General features: G+C 43.8%; 2 protein-coding genes across 2 annotated transcripts in view; one reads left to right on the forward strand and one right to left on the reverse strand.

Annotated features, from left to right (window-relative positions):
• The first annotated feature begins 2,753 nt into the window (after positions 1-2,753).
• Positions 2,754-6,633, forward strand: LOC130382872 (mitochondrial glutamate carrier 1-like). The gene is made up of 9 exons (XM_056590823.1): positions 2,754-2,866; positions 3,576-3,701; positions 3,797-3,852; positions 4,097-4,187; positions 4,333-4,451; positions 4,548-4,734; positions 4,840-4,997; positions 5,088-5,163; positions 5,273-6,633. The coding sequence occupies exons 1-9, from the start codon at positions 2,844-2,846 to the stop codon at positions 5,430-5,432; spliced, it is 996 nt and encodes a 331-aa protein (XP_056446798.1). The 5' UTR covers positions 2,754-2,843; the 3' UTR covers positions 5,433-6,633.
• Positions 6,634-7,498: 865 nt separating this feature from the next.
• The window catches only part of LOC130382881 (CD9 antigen-like), an 11,994-nt gene continuing 1,950 nt past the window's right edge, over positions 7,499-17,542 (reverse strand). The window contains exons 2-8 of the mRNA XM_056590836.1: positions 12,814-12,916; positions 10,653-10,750; positions 10,429-10,503; positions 10,239-10,322; positions 10,060-10,116; positions 9,639-9,722; positions 7,499-9,353 (exon numbers count right to left, since the gene is read on the reverse strand). Coding sequence (XP_056446811.1) covers positions 9,288-9,353; positions 9,639-9,722; positions 10,060-10,116; positions 10,239-10,322; positions 10,429-10,503; positions 10,653-10,750; positions 12,814-12,916 — 567 coding nt within the window. The 3' untranslated portion in view covers positions 7,499-9,287. The remainder of the gene's footprint in view (positions 9,354-9,638; positions 9,723-10,059; positions 10,117-10,238; positions 10,323-10,428; positions 10,504-10,652; positions 10,751-12,813; positions 12,917-17,542) is intronic.

The following is a 17,542-nucleotide window of genomic DNA, read 5'->3' on the forward strand; positions in this document are numbered from 1 at the left end:
GATTGGTTCCTCCTATTTCAATTTGAGGATTTGGCCTCATTGTGTACATGAAAATACATGAGTACAGCACAAAATCTTTTTGCAATAATCCAATGATATCAATTCCAGGACACCAACTTCAGAGGGCGAGTGGGTAAAAACTTCTTGATTCAACGAGGCTGTACGCCAGGCTCTCTGGTGTATCGGACTGCGAGGCTGGTGGGCTGCCCTCGGAACGTCAACCCGGTCATTTATTACCCCGAGTTCCACCGCTGCAAATGTAGAAGCTGTGACAGGCGCACGCACCACTGTGTCCAAAAAAGCCGTTATCCATTGAACCAGTGCCGCAAGACACGCCACAAGAGGAAGGGTAAAGACTCTAACTAGATACGGGTCCATTTGTTACAAGTTCAAACCACTTTTCAGATTAAGTAACAACTGTAGGCTAATACCTAAACTCCACAAGCACAATGTTGGGGGTTATGTTTTGCATTTCATTTTCTTATTTCTGGTGACACTATTGCATTTTGGAATAGACATCCGATATCAGTAACTTCTAATGATGTGATTCTTGGGTATGAGGATGTGCATTATCCTCGGAAAATTAAGTTCCAAGAATTCCAATGCAATCTCACATAATCCATTCCATTGATTTCTTTCTATTACTTCAAGCTGATTTAATGGGTGGAGTAAATTTTCCCTCCTGGATGCGGGTGACCAATTAATGTACACTCAAGTAGCCAAGCTGTGACCATTACCGTACAATTCATGACACTAGTCTCTGAAGTGATGGCGTTTAGGAATTTGACGATATAAAACACAATCCTGAGTGTTTCCAAGACTGTTTTCTGACTTAGAGATGGGTATATGAATATACATTTTTACCTTTTCCTGTCCAAATATTAGGTAGACGTGTGATGGACACACACACCTGTGATATGTTATGTTGTTATGTTGTTGCAACCCTTTTTTAGTCATGTTTTTTTTAATTCATGTTGAAACAATGCTCAAGTATTAGCCTGCATCATTAATGAACAGTACGCATAAACTGCATAGATATTGTATTTTACTGCTTTTCTATTGATGACAAATGACAAACATTTGCGTAATTACATGCACCATTTTTTTGGTTTCAACTTTTGTATTTCATTAAAGCATTTGGCAAGCTGAATACAATTTTGTAGTGGCATTGTCGTTTGGTTTCTAGTCTGTTTCTGTGGTCATTCCATGTTTGATGGGTAGCAGAAATTGACAGTACCAGCTTGTAAGACAATGGGATGCCAGAGATCTGAAGCACCAAGCTGCATATATTTTGAACCTTTACAAAGACAATCTTCAATTAAATCATTCTTTAAAGGGGACATACTGTATTATACCACCAGGTGTGAGTGTGATCAGCCCTTACAAGCCGTTTCGAAAACCTTATGACTTCACAAGTGGGTGTGCTCACCTAGATGTGTGCTGGATAGATCAGTCTACCAGCCTACTCAGTGGACTGAAGTAAAAGTGGCTCATCTATCCAGCACAGATCTAGGTGGCCACGCCCACTAGTGATGTCAGAAGGGGCAGATTTTAAAAACGCTTGTAAGGCTAATCACTCTCACACCTGGGGGCTTAATATGTATATATAAAGAGGAATGATAGTCAAACTGAGTTAATAAATGACAATTCGGCTTGCCATAGGAAGAAGCGGGAAGAACCCGGCGAAGTGATTTGATTGGCTGACGGATGCCTCTGCAAAGACTACTCCCCCATCCGTCAGCCACGCCTTCCCACGTCCGTTGACACGGTGCAGTGGGCATGTAGGGTTATAGGAAAGCTGTCGCTACAATAAAGTGAGTGAAATATAATTAAACATGTCCTTGCACGATGCATCTGGAATGCCAACTAGGCTAACATGTTCGACAGGTTGGCAATGTGATGTAAATGTTTCTATGCTTTATTTACATATTCAAGCCAACATCAGTACCTCATTGGACCACATAACTCAAACACCAGTCCTGAATATCTTCTATATTGGTCAACACAACACCATATACAGTGGTATGGGTTTGAGAATGAGATAAATCAGACCGTACAAGCATGTCCTCTTTGCAATTCCGCCCAGGCCAAAGCAGACCGAAGGTTTAACTGGGTAAATTGGAACCAGTAGGCTTGCCTTATGACCAATTTCAACTGAACTGGATTAGGGAAACGAGTGCAAGCTCGTTTATTTTGTGTCTCTGAATAACCAAGTGTTGAACATTTACATTACCACTCTCCAAGTCATACCTAGCCTAAACAACGATACCACAGAGGATTCAATTAAAGTTTTATCAATTGAAAACTGCAATAAGTATATACTGAAAAACGCAGTGGCTCAATGACACAGCAACTCCTAGGTATTGTATTGTAACAATGACAAGATTAGTTCACGCTCTAGCTTTACCGGTTTGTATTCGGTTCGGATGAAAGTTTATAACTTTACCAATGATCCTGTTTTTACATGATCATGTAAAAAGTGAGGACATAATTTAAACCCTTAACTTGTTCTGTGTTTGAAACCTACGTTTTTACATAATGCATATACAATACATTTATTAGGAACTTTTGCCGCCGAAAACATTATTGAAATGCTGGTTCTGAAAAGTGTGCAAAGCTTCTCGTGCAACATCCAGATATCCCCGCCCGTATCCAATGTTTTTTCTGGCATGGCGTAATTGTGGGTGGAGATTTCTGGTGCTCAAACTGCAAGGCTGTACTTGCCTATATATATAAGCTCCTGTTCTGTAATCTCGCCTTGCTCAGTGTCTCCCAGGGACTCTCAGTGTGCTCTTCCCCACCTGCCTCCACCATTCGACAAATTACCACCTTTAACAGAAACAATGGCCCAGCATCAACAGATCAGGTAGAGCACACCTTACACTAAACACAACTGCTGCATTGATCAATGAATGACCAATATCTGAATGCATTCCAATGCAATGGAATGATTAATTGCGTCGGTGTTTTATGTGTCTATTATTATTATTATTATTGTTATCATTATTATTATTATTATTATTATTATTATTATTAAGTAGCCTACATAAAGTCACCACAACACGTATGCTGAGATGGTCTGGTCCTGTGATTGTTCAACACGTAGCCTAATTACTTAGTTTTACTCTCTGGTAAGTTATTATTAGCAGTCGAGATGCCTGGAAGCAGTATTTGCCATATGTCAGTGGACTACACTGACCAAACATCACTTAGTAATACTGGAATACATTAAAGATGTAACTGCATAATATTATTATTGTATTACAATATAATAAACTGTCCATTCTTGATATTTTCCTTTTATGTTGGTGTGAAAACATGTCTCTTACACACTCACTCCCTCACTCCGTCACTCACTCACACACACACACACACACACACACACACACACACACACACACACACACACACACACACACACACACACACACACACACACACACACACACACACACACACACACACACACACACACACACACACAAACCAAAGAACTGCTACTGATTCAATGTTTTGTACACATGGATCCTTAATGTGTTTGTGTCTGTCCTTCCATGCCCTTTCTTCGCCCACAGCCTACCAGCCAAGCTGATCAATGGAGGCATTGCAGGCATGGTGGGGGTCACCTGTGTGTTCCCGATTGACCTGGCCAAGACGCGCCTGCAGAACCAGCGCAGTGGCCAGCAGGTCTACAAAAACATGTAAGAGACCGACAGGCTTCATCGTGAATTGGAAAAGTATCCACGTAATGTTGGGCTGAGGTGTGAATATGAGTCTGTGCTTTGTTGTTGTTAAGGTTGGACTGCCTGATAAAGACGGTGAAATCTGAAGGGTACTTTGGCATGTACAGAGGTAGGCTTGTGGGTATTTAGGTTTTACATTTGATCTGCCACTTAATATGACATGATATTCATGCTAATTACGTATTTTAAATTTTATAATTTATAATTTATTAATTATTGAAAACATTTGATTGTTGGCCAAATTCAACATTCAATCTGGAAGTAATCTTTGTTTTTAGTTTGCTCTATTTTATACAATTGAATTAAAATTTGATTCCACTTTTGAAAATGCTTCAAGTTGTTGTTTATTGTAGGAGCCGCCGTGAACCTCACGCTGGTCACCCCTGAGAAGGCCATCAAACTTGCTGCTAATGACTTTTTCCGCCACCAACTAAGCAAAGATGGGTGAGTACATTTGATCTGAAAAAAGGACTGCGTTCTAACACGCACACGCACATGCTCACACACACATCGTTTTCTCCCCATTCCCCTCGTTACGCTAAACCACCCCCTATTGTTTTTCTATCCTCTTGCTTTCTTCTGCGTACAGTGGCAGGCTAACAGTGTTGAAGGAGATGCTGTCCGGCTGTGGTGCAGGAATGTGCCAGGTCATCATCACCACACCGATGGAGATGCTTAAGATCCAATTGCAGGATGCAGGCAGGCTAGGTGAAGAAACAAAGACAGAAATTATAAAAAAAAATGGATTACCCTGTAATCGCTATATTGGTTTTACTAAAGGATTACTCTGTTGTTTTCCCTCAGCGGCGCAGCAGAGGCTGATCCCCAGCATGGCGCCTGCTCTGAAGCTTGGAGCAGTGCTCAGCCGCTCCTACAACACCAACCCGGCGCCTCACGTGGTCCGCGTGTCCGCCATGCAGATCACCAGGGAGCTGCTCCAGACCAAGGGGGTCCCGGGCCTCTACAGAGGTCTGGGGGCCACTCTGATGAGGTGAGAGGGAATCCATTGAGCTGGCGTCTTTCTGGCTAAAAGGGGAAAACGATTTGTGATCAGAACTTTGATTATACCTACGGCTGTGCTTGATGCCTTTCCCAGGGACATGCCGTTCTCGATGGTGTATTTCCCCCTTTTTGCCCATCTGCACCAGCTCGGACGCCACTCGCCTGAAGACCCCGCCGTGCCGTTCTATTGGTCGTTTGTGTCCGGATGCTTAGCCGGTTCCATCGCTGCCGTGACTGTCAGCCCATGCGATGGTAGGGGTGGCCCGCAAAATATTGGCTGAGATTGAAAGTGTGTCTATATATTTTGTCTTCAACTAACCTCTATGTTGTGTGGTTGTGCAGTGGTCAAGACAAGGCTCCAGTCCCTCAAGAAAGGAGCGAACGAAGAAACCTACAATGGAGTAGTGGACTGCATCAGGTAATACATCCTGTGCTCTCTTCAGAAAACAGACGAAAAACCACAAGACGCACGCTTTCTTACACGTTCTTGGTGTCTGTCGCTGAACCAATCTCTCTTTTTCTGACAGAAAAATCCTGAGGAAGGAGGGCCCCGGGGCCTTCCTGAAGGGGGCCAGCTGCCGGGCGCTAGTCATCGCCCCTCTCTTCGGCATAGCCCAGGTGGTCTACTTTGTCGGGGTGGGAGAGTTCCTTCTGGGGTACACACCTCAGAGCATCTGCTCTTCGTGAGCCTTTCTTCTCTACCTCCTCGGCAGGTTGGCAGGCAGCTATGCAACGGGAATAGCTGTGGGCCCAGCTAACGTTACTTTACTTTTGCTCCTTTTTGTTTCCTACCTATTATTGTACAAGGCTATTTGTGCTGAAGGGGTCTTCGTGGTACACGTCTAAGGTGAAGAATGGCTTCAAACCCGTGCTCATGTAGCAGGACACGCCATGTTTAGCCCTTTTTTTTGCAGGAACTTGCAAGTTACATTTGTTTGGGGAGCTTATTGTAAGGAATGAATCATTGTTAATTCCTTATGTACACAGTTTTCCCTCAATGAGGGATTCGATTGTCCAGCTTTTCCCAAATGTTCCTATTTGTCAGGATGAATAAACTGTGGCTTGTGGTGCTCGGTTTAGCTCCTTACTGCAAATATAATCCATATCTATTACCCCTGCTGTGTAATGACATCCTGTGTAGTCTTCGAGCAAATCTAATTTAGTCACCACTACAAGGTGGGGTGTCAATAGAGAGATGGAGGAAGTATGCAATGGGTTGTTATTATTAAATATAAGCAGAGGTGGCATAAAAGTTCTTAAATCCCCAATCCTGTTTTAAAGGGTTACTGTATGTACTGCACTTGAGTGTCAATGTAGCCTATCGTTTATTTGTACATAGTGGGCTTTTTTATAAAGTAAAAATACGTGACAAACAAAAAATTCTCAGTTATGAAAAGTCAGAAGAAGGTGTATTGTCTCTATAGCGGTAATAACAGGTCCAGTCAAATAACGGACTAGTAAGATCTTTTGACCAAACTGGACCCTATCGTGTGGAATTTTGTTAGAACATATTTGAAGCCCTTGAAAATTATTATGAGATTATTCCCAATTCATGCAAAGAATAGTAGGGAAACATTGTAATTTCTACGTAGATTTAATTAGGCTGTACTTGTTGGGACCTGTTTCACTAAGGAGGGTTAGGTAAATGTTTATTCAGTTATTCAGTATTTGTGTATTCCAATTCCCGGAACACATAAAACAGTTAGATGGTTCTGCTCAATGATGTGATTTTATACATCCTAGGCATCGTTCTTAAGCATTGGTCTTTATAAAACTGGTGTAGATTTTGATGACATTTTCAACCATAGGGTTCTTGGGTTTGTGCTCCACTGTCTAAGCTGGCGGAATAAACTTTTCAACTGGAATTAACTATTTTGTGTCTATCTCAGTCAGTCATAAAAGAGAAGGTTTGCCTCGGAATTAGGTTAGGCTAACCGGTCGTGTCTTGGATTGTCTGTGTTGAGCTTCAGCCAAAAAGTATGATGCAAGTTCAGAAACGGTTGCACTTCCTATCCGCTGAACGGTACACCTCAGTGGGGAGGTGCCAGATCAAGTGCACATTCTGCAGTGGGGAGTAACCCTAGCCTGTGTCATATTGGCTTAGCTGCGGGGAGCAGCTGTTTTACGGGCTCAAACTTAGACCTCGACCATGGTCCCTCATGCTATTGAATGTGAACCCCCACACACACACACACACACACACACACACACACACACACACACACACACACACACACACACACACACACACACACACACACACACACACTGTAGGGGTACGATAGGTGGTGTGTCGTATGAGATGTATACATTTAATAAAATAGGCTCACACGTATCAATTGTTCAATGAATGATTGAAGGAGGGGAGTTTAAATATATTTTTGTTAATTTCTCCCTAGATGTTTACTTTATATAAACATTACATACATCAGGGGTCGGCAACTGGCGGCCCGCGGGCCATAACTGGCCCATCGGACATAATATCTGGCACGCCAGATTATTCTAAAGTTATATGATTTTTTTTAATATTGGATAACTAGATGTTAGCTTAAATGTAAAGGGCCGGATACAGTGAACTTTTTTTTCTTTCACAACCGTTTTTGAATTTAAATGTATCAAATCCTTCTACTACTCCCGCCGGAACGTTAGAGACACACTCGTCACGGTCACGCGTAAGATGCGAAGGGCTTAGCGGGAGTTATTGGAAACTATGCAATATTAAATGAAACGGAACTCCTCTCTATAGGCCTATATACAACAACCATGACAACCTGACATTAGGCCTACGTATTTTTGTGTGATACTGCACGTAGAGAAAGGCAGGAGCTGTTGACAGAAATCCACAAAAGATTTAAGACGCCATGAAAACTGAAAATAACAATGTAAAACAATTCCATCCGGTGGTAAGAAAACCAGAGGAGGGTAGAAGACCTGTTTTTGAAAAATATTTTTATTAAGCATCAAACAGCAATCTTCCTGAGAAGCACGTAATGCAGAAAAAAAAACAATCCAACACAATATCAGTCACAAAGAGCATGGTACAAAACAACTTCATTCATGACGTTGAAACATATAGGCCTACATTGAAGGAACACAATATGGATAGACGGATTGGTCGGTTAAATATGATAAAAGATCATAAATCAATAAATTCTTCCCTAAGCCAGTACGGATTCTACAGTGTCTGATTCCAGCAGATAACTACAACTGCTTGTCTGATCGCTGGCCTATTGGCACACATGGCTGTATTCAGATATAACTGGTAACCTCATCGTGTCCTCATATTGAAATACCAAGGTAACACCAAGATTCATCGGCGACGAGGATTCCAGATACGCCGCCTAACATTAACAACGTATAAGTTACTATTATGGATAAACAAGACGGGTCACGCTTGGTACCAAACAGAGAGACTTCTCAGATCCGTCTACATTTATTAGATCTGTTCTCATGGTCCGGTGTCAGACCCATCGGAGTGTATATCAAACTCCATGACAAGAACAAAACAAACGGAAATCGTTGGGGGAATAGATCCCCCCTGCTACATGTTGGGTGTGTGTGTGTCGGTAAAAGCGCAGTCCAACTCTACAAACATATGTACATTAGTAGCTACGATTACTTTCTCTGTTTGTTTAGTTTTTTTTCTATCTATGTTCTTTTTGTGAGTGATAGCTTGTCGTCAAACAAAGGCACACATAACGTCCATGTCAACATCCTTATACTATCTACTGCAAGTTTGGACCTAAGAACACAGAATATTAAATTAAAAAACTGTTCAATGGATCGTTTTAAACCACACACAATTCACCCATATTTACATAAATGTGCCCTGATATCGGTGGCCTGAACTGTGTCCTGGTTCAGATGGAACCACCATCTTGTATTTTGTTTATGGGATGCAATGAAGCGGGAAAGGACAAAAATGACATGAACAGACAAATACTGCCTGCTGTGTTGCTGGGGGGCATAAACATGCATTGCACATTTGTTGAAGGCAAATGCATCTGCATTTCTCCATTACAGGAATGGCGTCATTTTTCGAGGGCTTTAGTTACATAATATTGTGTTGGGGGGGGGGGTTCTTGCATGCTTAGCACACCACTGCAACAACTCTTGGGTCCCTTTCATAAGGGGATTGCAAATACAAATGTAACTTTTTGCTATCATTGGGGTAAGCGTTTCAATAATTTTAAGGAGGAAGCTAGCAACGTACACCAAATGTCATTATTCTCAAATTTGTATAAAATGTTTAAATGGTCTGTATTGGCAAAGTGGTTACAGTGGGTGTAAATATTGTGATTCAACACAATTCATGACAAAATGACTTGGGTTAATTGAGTTACTCAGAAACATTGTGGCATGTCTTTACGATCGAGGGTAGGTTATTGATCAAAGCACCAGTATTTGTAAAGGGTGGTCTAATGGCCGCTGTCCCTGGATCATATGAAAGGATTTATAGATGGGTGTTCACTTCATCGTGCAGTAATTCACAACAGGGTCTGAAGGGACAGCAGGGGGAGACGTCCAGGGCTCCAACGCAGATCAGATGACCTCTCTGCTGTTACGAATGGCACAGCACAGCACCATGCTGAATATCATCCCAATGATCTGGGGGCAACGACACGACTCTGAGGACATGTGGCACACAGGATACAGGGTGCAAAATGGCCAACTTTTATGACAAAACTGATTTGAATTGTGTGTGTGTGTGTGTGTGTGTGTCAGTATACACAGCATGTGTTTGTGCTAATTTGTGTCAGTATGTCTGTCTATGTGTTTCTGCTAATACTGTATATCGCTGTATGTACAGTATGTACTGTATGTGTCTTGTTTGTATCTGCTAATGTGTCAGTGTGGGTGTGTCTCTGTCTCCCTCTATGGGCCAATGCTCACCATGACACCAGCGATGCCGATGCCCACGTAGCCGATGATGTAGAGTTTGCTGTTGAAGAATTCTTCGATGCCCACCTCACAGTCCTGTGGTGAGACACCCATAGTAAGGCAACAAGCATTTAGGGGGATAACTGAGTGGAAGCAAGGCAACAGACTAAAGCTGGGAAGATATGGGAGCATTTATAACCATGGGGTCGTGCTCGTAGATCAGAACCTCTGCCCATGTAAAGTATTGCCTTCATCCCAAGCATGCATACGTTCACGTGACTTTCTTGTCCAGTGAGGAAATCCATTAGAGTTCCACCAAAATGTGATGAAATTAGGACATTTCCATTGTAACATGATAGCCCCTGCTGAGGATGACGATGGGACAGATTGGAATTGAATTGGATGTGAATCTGGATTAGCAGAGAACACGCACCTTGCTCTCGCCCGGAGGATCACTGCAGGGCACAGCTTTGGTTCCACAACAGTTCAGCTAAGATAAAGAGAGGTCAATAGGACATGACTACAGCATAAACTGACACATCATTACATTTCCTTTCATGCACAGATTAAATTCGAAATGATTCATTGTCACTTTCTTTCCCCCATACCTACCACTTTGTGGTATGAGGAGATTAGTGTGCTGTTGTTGTTGTCATCGTACGTTTTGGCATAGAAGTTCTGGACGTCTTCGATGATCTATATGAGGCGAGGAGGGGAAAGAAGTAGTTAATTCATAACGTGAAGTTAAGACAGTAGTATATTCAAAATAAGTGGCATTTTGAATCAGACAGAATGCACATACCTTGTCTTTGTTAAGGAATCCAAACACTCCAGCTGCAACTTCAGCCCCGAATATAATCAACAGGCAGGCGAAGAACTGAGGGTATATACAGATATGTTATATATATTAAATGTTTCGTTTTATTTAGTGTATTTGTGAGCTCATGAACTGTAGGTCACTTCATGGGTGAGTAGCTACGTTCTCTCTAGCTAAAGTGTAATGTTGACCGAGGGTTTGGTCCTTACTGAGCCCAGAAGACACTGAGACTCCCGAACGGCCCCGCAACAACCGAAGAAGCCCACCAGCATCACCAGACTGCCAGCCACGATCAGGATGTACACCCCTGAAAGAAGGAAGGACGGTCCAAAATGAAAACCCACTACTAGGACCTGGTAGATTGGCCTCAGACGATTTAATTTACATTAAATGGCACAAGGGGGCAGCATTGAGTCAGTCAAATTGAGTCAGTCAAACAGAAAGTGAGTACATTTTTTTTGTCTGTTGTTTTTTTTCTGTAAACAGAACCCGATGCTTTGTGAATATCGAGTTGCCTAATGACTCACTCTGGGATAGCTGGGAGGGTATTGTCCCCGCCACAGCCGGGCTCCCCCGAGCTGCCATTAAACTGCTCATTAGGCGCACAGCGTTCTGCTGGGAGGATGCGGGCCCATGCTAGTTCATACGAGGCCCATCCACTCCCATTAGTGGCGCCCGTTGCCAGGCAACGGCACTGTACTGTACAGGCTGAAGGGAGGGAACTTTATCCCCCAGGTGGGGATGTGCTCAGGTGTGGGTTTTGATTGGACAGAACAATTCATATGATGACAAGGGATGCAAGATGGAACAACAAACCGCTCGGGTGCAAATTGAAGATGATGTCATCAGTGTAAATGGGACAGGATGATAGTCAGCAATCTTGAAGCGCAAAAAGACTAATTGTACGGTCAAATGGAATGGAATTACAGATTTAAAAATACCATCCTCTCTCCTCCCTTTTGGTGTTTCTCATTAGATAGGACTGACTCACACTGTAATCCTACCAATACGATAATAGTACTATTGTTATTTCTTTTGGTGTGTTTTTCTATTCAAGTGTGCTGTGTGTGTGCACCTCAAATCCGAAACAGCTTCTGATCTCTAGTGTTGTGAGTTGTGTGTGAGGGGAGCTAGGCCGGGCTCCATATGGGAGGCAGACCATGGAAACTGTGGAGTGCTCCTCACTGTCAAAGCCATGTGCAGCTCGGCCCGCTCTGAGGACCTGACAGAGAACACCACACACCTTTCAACTTTACTGTGATCGGCATGCACGCACACACACACACACACACACACACACACACACACACACACACACACACACACACACACACACACACACACACACACACACACACACACACACACACACACACACACACACACACACGTGCACAGACACACACAGACTAACTTACTGATGGTTTTTCTACTTTGATATGGTGGTTTTATAAATCACTTGACGTCTCTCATCTTGTGACGTTATCCCTGTTGGACAGACAGAAAACTGTGTACGTCATAAACTATTTCCACACGGGACAACTGCCATCGTTCTTTCCTCTGTGTCACTTTCTTAAATACCCGGCTGTACGACACTCTAATTCTGGATCCACGAGCCACAGGCCAGACTCTTTCATTCAAGTCGGGCTTTAATTTTTTTTCATCCACATTTTTCATTACTTTGGATTGCGTGTCGTTGTTTTTTATAACATGGTGTTTGCGTGTTCTCACTGTCCTGTCCACTTCACTGGTTTGCGTTGAGTTCTTCAGTTCCTTGAACGCTTTTCAAAGGCCTGTGGTGTTTGTGTGTACTTTAGGTCTACTTATGTTTGCACTTTGTGCAATTTCATTTCCTGCTTCACGCCAACCACATTAAGTATTTTTTGTGTTTGCGAGAGAGAAGAGAGAGCCGGAGAGAGAGAGAGAGAGAGAGAGAGAGAGAGAGAGAGAGAGAGAGAGAGAGAGAGAGAGAGAGAAAATTAGTGTGTGTGTGGAGTCTACTGTGGTAGGAAATATTTCCACTGTCATACAGACAGTTTTATTCAGAAGCAGAGGGGATTGCATGGAAATATGTCAATAAACAGTGTTAAAGGTGGTCGGTGGACCTCTCCGGACAGTGAATTTTGGCATCATAAAATCTAAAATAACTTTTTATTTTCCCCAAAACGAAAAACTGTGATCTATGCTCCAAAAATCTAACTGTTGGTTGTCAGGGTTTTAAAGTATGAAGTGGACGGATTTGATGCCAACGCAGTGGACCAAACACAACCTTCCCATGAATGTTATTTGGTGAAACCATAGCAGAGTAAACTAAACTCTGCAGTTCAATTTGGTTTTCAGTTATCGGTTGCCCGACTGCCTTCTGCTCACCGATGAAGAATGTCTCCGGGGCCCCATGTCCGTTGAGCAGGGACACCGTCTCAGGGTCGAAGCGCAGCCACAGCCCGACCGACAGCACCAGGGAGCCCATCAGCTAGGGAGGGACAGGGAGAGGAGAGGTTGAAGCAGCATTAATACACACTTATTGTTATGTGTTATGATACAATTGATCTAATAGTCGTATTTCTAAAGATGTACAAGCTTTTCTTTTGTAAAATCGATCTTATATATATATAGAGAGAGAAAAAATGTAAATCTTGGAAATAAAGCTACATCGGCAATTTCTTCTAGGAGCATTTTTTTTTATAGCATTTTCATAATATTTGACATCCCTTCAGCGACCAATCAATTAAATGCTCTTACAAAAATTAAGAAAATCTGTTATCTGTGGAGCCCCTTTGGGCCGCAGGCTTGAAAATAATAATAATTTAATTTGGCAACAATGAAATGATTAGATGGCCTACCTACCTACCCGCCTACCTGCGCGCACTCTTTTGTGCACTCATGATTAATTACTTAATTACTGAGTCCTTACAGACCCACTCTTTCTCGTGGACTCGGCAGTAATCAGGCATTTGCGTTCATGTGTTTTGCGGGAGAGACTTTGGAGGAATGCCTGAAGGAAGGTTCGGAATCTAGCTGGTTCTGGCTGGTTTCACCAAGTTACCTACCCCAGCTTTAACTACATATTTACTAAGGTGAAACGCTTCAAAAAAAAATACTTTCCAACATTAAGTCATGGGGCAAAGTCTCCTCTCTGACCCCAAAAACAAGACAGATTAGGAAATAAATTACAAAGAACAGTAGGCTATTCCCAACTTCAAAGGCCACACAAGTGTGAAACCATACAGAGCAACGTGCTGGCTACTTGAATGACCACAGACAGTATGTCATGTGCATGCAACCTCCAGACTACCAACAGTTAGGATATACCCCCATTTTGGCAGCACGCAGGCATGTCACACCTTGGTCCTAACCAGAGCCTCATGTTTGGTTGGAAATGTGGTTTAAATGTTGCTCATACTTTCCCTAACTCTACTCCAGCCTTCGACATAGACAAATAGACCCACCACAATGTAGGTGTACCAAAGCACAAACATCGCTGACGGAGCTGTATTAACCAGGGAGAGTTACATTTGCTTGATGATGCCACTCACACTGTTATTTTTTAAGCTCCTGCTTAGCAACCGGCGCTACTTCCAGTGACTGGTTAACGCGGCCTGAATACGGAAGAGGCTGCCCCACTTACACATGAGGGCTGAGCATTTTTACTGGTAGCCACCGGCCTACACTTGAGCTGTTCCCATGCCCCCTCTGGATAATCCACACTGAATAAGCCTCAGTTTGGGCTTTGCGGTGTGATGAGTGTGTTTTTCTGTGTGTGTGAAAGCAATAAAACCCTTGGTCCAAAATGGATCAACACTTGGCCAATGATTCACTTGTATGTGTCCTATTCCTGTGATTTTGGTCCTAACCTTTTGGTTACACAGAAATGTTCCGGAAACACTTTCCAATTCTTGTCTCCCTTATCACCTCTTTTCTCTTTAACCTCTCCTCCTCTCCTCTCTGTCCAGACTTATCCCATCCTCTCTCTCATCACCTCTTCTCTCCCTCATCATCCCTCTCTCTTCCACCTCTCCTCTCTCTCTAGAGCTCTCTGTTCTACTCTCTCATCACCTCTCCTCTCCCCTCACCCTCCTCACACTCACCTCTTCCTGTCTCTCTAGAGCTCTGTTCTACTCTCTCATCAGCTCTCCTCTCCCCTCACCCTCCTCACACTCACCCTTCTCCTGTCTCTCTTCTCCCATCCCTTCCTTTCACTCTCCTCCCCTCCGCTCTCTCACACATTCTAGAGGTCACCATCTTAGTCTGAGCCCTCAACTGAAGAGGAGCCTGTAGCCTTGATGGAAAACGTTGTGAATGGAGGGTGAAGGGCACGTAGATGGACTTCTATCCACTGTCAAGTCTGGTGGATTGAAAATACATAGGCCTCCCATGGTCTTAGGCGCCCTAAGATGGAAAATAAATAGGCTTTAGCACAATAAAGATATAAAGCATGATAAGAAGGCCATCTGTGTACACTGAGAGGACCTGGCAAAGTGCAGCCCTGGTTTATTACCCAGAAAACTGTATTAAAGTAACTCCTTAAGCATAAGAAGGATGTCTAGCATGTAAGGTGCAGGTTGTGGATGTAAATCACAATTAAACCATCAAACAGTGGTTGTTTGTGGTGGTCCATTTTTCCACACTAGCTTGTGTACTGCTAATCAAGGGAGAAGCAGGTGGTTGGATAGAGCCAGGAGCACTTTGGATATGTGCCAGCCCCAATTAGGACTATATATCGCTGTTCACAAGTCCACACAAGGTCTCTCTGATAGTCGTTGGTTGCAGCATCAACAAGGAGTCAGGAGACAGTTTGTATTTAATTAGCACTTACATCATCTGGGCAGCAATTATTGAGCCTGGTCCAATGGTGAACTATAGCAAGGAAACAGTGAACCCAGTGGCACTTAGGAGACATGCCGTCCCAAAGGAGGCATTAAAACCCCTTCTAGTACTCACCCCGCCCCACCCCGTCTCCTGCCATATGCCCTTAGGCAGAAACAAGCCACACCCCGTCCCTTGTCCCGCTGCATCTGTCCTTCTATCTGTTTACTAGACCCCCACACCACCTCCATCTCTAACTACATTTCTCCTTCTCCCCCTCTCCCTCCCGCTCTCTCTGCACCCAAACCTTCTACACCCTCATCTCTCCCTCCCTCCTTGTCCTTCTAATCAAAACTCACAGCCCCCATCCATCCCTCAGTCTCTCCCCCCCCTCTCCCGCTCTTACTATTCAAATCTCCTACCCCCCCATCCCTCCCTCCCTCCCTCCCTCCCTCCCTACCTTGAACTCATAGGACAAAGCGCCACTGTGACTACACTTTGGCGCACAATATGAGAGAGAGGGGGAGCAGAGAGACCCATCCAGAGGGTGGAGTGAAAGAGGGAGAAAGGGAGACACGTGAAAAGAGAGTCGGGGATCAATGTTGTTTCTTAGGGGAGGGGGAAAAGACAAGCACCCGCATGGTGTCTTGTTCACTGATGATGCCAAAACAAAACACACACTGAGAGAGAAACGATCATCCCTACAGTTCTATGGTTTGTTTGTAGAAGTCTCTTTACTCTAGGACTTGGTGTTGTAACATTGTTGTTAAATAGGCGTTTTAGGATAGGTTTGTGTTCTGTTCAAGTAGTTTTGACAACAGAACTACAGTTGGTGGGGATGCAATTAAAGATCAGGAATTCTTTGAAATAGATTTCCAAAACCCGGTTGGGCTATGTTGACAGTGTACTTCTTGAGATAGAAAAGTATGCAAACACTCTTTGTTTTCACTAAACAAAGATATCAACAATGTTCCAGGAACTAGACCTTGATAGCCATTGGACGGAGAGCTATGAGGGTAAAGTATACAAAAGCTTAGCCCGCATTTACATTTAATGACAGTAAACAAATGTTGACGATGACAATCTCCTTATCCCTGACTCCACACACTATCGTTCCATGAAAAAATACTTCATGATTTTGCTCATCTCATATTGTTTGAGCAGTTTTGCTGGTGTGTTGCTGGACCAGTGGCTGTGTGTTCTGTCAGGGGGGACCTTATGGGTCATTGGTTTGCATGAAGAGATTTGGGAGTCGCCCCTGTTGCCGTCTACAGGCTTCTGTGCTGCTTCATGCCGACTATTTGTGGGATTCATGCGGGATTTGAGTCGAGAGCCCTCCCTCACACCCGCCCTCCCCTCCCCCATTCTCCCTTCTTTTGTTGCCCTCATCTTATCTTCCCTCTCGGCTGTGGCTCCACCAGCATGTCGGGTGGGGCTGGTTGGCTGGTGGGGGTGGGGGCAGGGGCGGTGGGAGGGGGGGGGGGGGGGGGGCAGGGGGGCAGCGGGATTGTGATGTGATGTACTGATTACGAGTGGGCTGGTATTACAGGCGGAAGGAGGGGTGCTGTTTGTGTGAGTGTGTGTGTGTGTGTGTCTGTGTGTGTATATGTGTGAATAAGGATGTGTGTGTGTGTGTGTGTGTGTGTGTGTGTGTGTGTGTGTGTGTGTGTGTGTGTGTGTGTGTGTCTATGCATGCGTGTATATGTGTGAATAAGGATGTGTGTGTGTGTGTGTGTGTGGGTGTCAGTGCTCAGTTGTGGCTGAAGGAGTGCAGAATCGGATGACAAAGTGGGGAAAGTGCAGGAAACACAGACACAGGCAGGGCTTTCAGCCTAACCTTAATTGGCTTTGTTGCTATTGGGACCTTTAAGGGACATTGGCTTATGTAAATACGTTGGTCCAAATGTTTGAGAGAGCCGGCCAAAGCGATACATCAAACGGGCATTGAGGAAATGCAGAGCCAGCAGACCAATAGCCGTCTGTCTCTGCTCCATTATTTTCTCTGTATCTAGGTCAGGTTCAGGACAACTGCTTAACATACCCTCACCGACACACACACACACAGATGCACACACATACACAGACACGGTCACAAACACAAAGACACACACACACACACACACACACACACACACACACACACACACACAGTCACAAACAGACACACACACAAACACAAAGCACACACAAAGTCACAAACAGACACATACACAAACACAAACACACAAAGACACAAACAAACTCTAACTCACTTTATGTCTCACTCTGGCCCTGAATAACTTTTTCACCATCT

This window comes from Gadus chalcogrammus, chromosome 1, assembly GCF_026213295.1.
Source record: "Gadus chalcogrammus isolate NIFS_2021 chromosome 1, NIFS_Gcha_1.0, whole genome shotgun sequence".
In the NCBI taxonomy this organism is placed as follows: Eukaryota; Metazoa; Chordata; class Actinopteri; order Gadiformes; family Gadidae; genus Gadus; species Gadus chalcogrammus.